The 1,718-nt window shown below is 42.3% G+C and overlaps 3 protein-coding genes across 3 annotated transcripts in view; 2 read left to right on the top strand and 1 right to left on the bottom strand.

Moving 5' to 3' along the window:
- The window catches only part of LOC117962117 (sialoadhesin-like), a 194,299-nt gene that overhangs the window by 10,087 nt on the left and 182,494 nt on the right, over window positions 1–1,718 (bottom strand). The window lies entirely within an intron of this gene.
- LOC117962120 (Fc receptor-like protein 5) overlaps window positions 1–1,718 on the top strand; it is a 74,273-nt gene that overhangs the window by 29,278 nt on the left and 43,277 nt on the right. The gene's annotated exons all lie outside the window — the stretch shown is intronic.
- LOC117962143 (butyrophilin subfamily 1 member A1-like) overlaps window positions 555–1,718 on the top strand; it is a 6,291-nt gene continuing 5,127 nt past the window's right edge. The window contains exon 1 of the mRNA XM_034901259.1: window positions 555–636. Within this exon, the coding sequence (XP_034757150.1) occupies window positions 588–636 (49 nt within the window). The 5' untranslated portion in view covers window positions 555–587. The remainder of the gene's footprint in view (window positions 637–1,718) is intronic.

Below are 1,718 nucleotides of genomic sequence, written 5' to 3'. Positions count from 1 at the left end.
TGTGTATCTGATGAGCAGGTGTGTAGATGTGTGTGAGTGTGTATCTGATGAGCAGGTGGCACCTTGTACGGCAGCCCCCGCCACAGTGTATGAATGTGTGTGATTGGTGAATGTTTCCTGTAGATGTAAAAGCGCTTTGAGCAGTCGTTAAGACTGGAAAAGATATATAAATACACACATTTACATTTACACACCTGCTCATCACATACACACTCACACACATCTACACACCTGCTCATCACATACACACTCACACACATCTACACACCTGCTCATCACATACACACTCACACACAGTAAGAGAGGTAGATAGAGAGAGAGAGGTAGAGAGAGAGAGAGAGAGAGAGAGGTAGAGAGAGAGAGGTAGAGAGAGAGGTAGAGAGGTAGAGAGAGAGGTAGAGAGAGAGAGAGGTGGAGAGAGAGAGAGAGGTAGAGAGAGAGAGAGAGAGAGGTAGAGAGAGAACTCTGGTCGCGTTTGAACTGAATCAGCCAATCAGAGGAAGAGTCGTGGTCTTCTCTCCTCCCTGCTGTTGATCAGAATTTTTCCATTACATCATTACATCTGTTACAGGCAGGTCTCTGTCGTCATGGCTGCTTTGTTTTTGTCACTGTGGATAGTTTCTGTGGCTGGAGAAGGTGAGCTCTTTGTCTCTGTGTTAGTGGGATTACTACTTCTAAATGAAAGATATAAAGTAGGCCTAGTATGGGGTGTTTCAAATCGCACACTAACACGCAGTACACTTCGTGCACTACGTACATTTGTTTGTGATATTTTAATAAAAATGAATGTGATTTTATTGTTTTATTAGCTCCGTGTCACGCCAGGACGGCGACTGCGCCGCCGCCGTGTCCCCCGTCTCCTTTTAGACTTCTGTTAAGGTAGAAAGACATTCACAGATTCCAATTTCCGTGATCAATTACTCTACAGCGAAATGTTGTTAAATCATAAACTTATCTTTCCTATCGTAGTAAGGTTAACAATGAGCTACGAACTCATTATCATCCAAACGAACCGTCCTACCTGGAGAAATAAGACTGGACTGTAGCAGCCGGTGTTTCGGTTTAACTGGTTTTTGAGTTAACTGGTGATAGAGGCGGATGTGGTGTGGGCGTGGCCTTTCAGGACCCCGTCTCAACTTACCTTGAAATGAACATGCCGATCTTCTTTAACTGTCTATGTGCTGATCGCTTTGCTTCTTTTCAAATTAATTTGTCGGTGTCGTGTGACACTTTCTAGAGACGAGTTGCTGAGGATGTGGTCCCGACAGACCTGCATGCAAACATCAGCCGTTGTCGTTTCGAAATATCAGCCGTTGTCTGGCGAGTGTGTCACTCACTGCAAACCACGGAGACACCAAGATCGTAAACATGTCACCGTTAAAACAACACTGGATGCTACATTGGAAAATGTTGTAATCTATATCTGTAAAGGCCATTTTATTGAAATGGAGTATTCTTTATACTCTGAGTTAGAAAACTCAACTGCAGCAGCACTATTTACACAATAAAGCTTTCCAGTTTCACTCGCTTTTACAGAGGGGTTTGTTCAGATGTCATTTATAGCCTAATTTATGTAACATTTTATACCTAAAAACGTAGCGAAAATTGATTATTTTATGGCTGTTGAAATGAGATGCTGTAGAATATTCTTTTATCACTGCATTCATTATGTATATACATCTAAAATAAAAAACCCTCTGTGAAACCCATTGACTCAA

This window comes from Etheostoma cragini, chromosome 19, assembly GCF_013103735.1.
Source record: "Etheostoma cragini isolate CJK2018 chromosome 19, CSU_Ecrag_1.0, whole genome shotgun sequence".
NCBI lineage: Eukaryota > Metazoa > Chordata > Actinopteri > Perciformes > Percidae > Etheostoma > Etheostoma cragini.
Note: the sequence above shows the minus strand (reverse complement) of the source record. Positions and strands in the feature narration are given on the sequence as shown.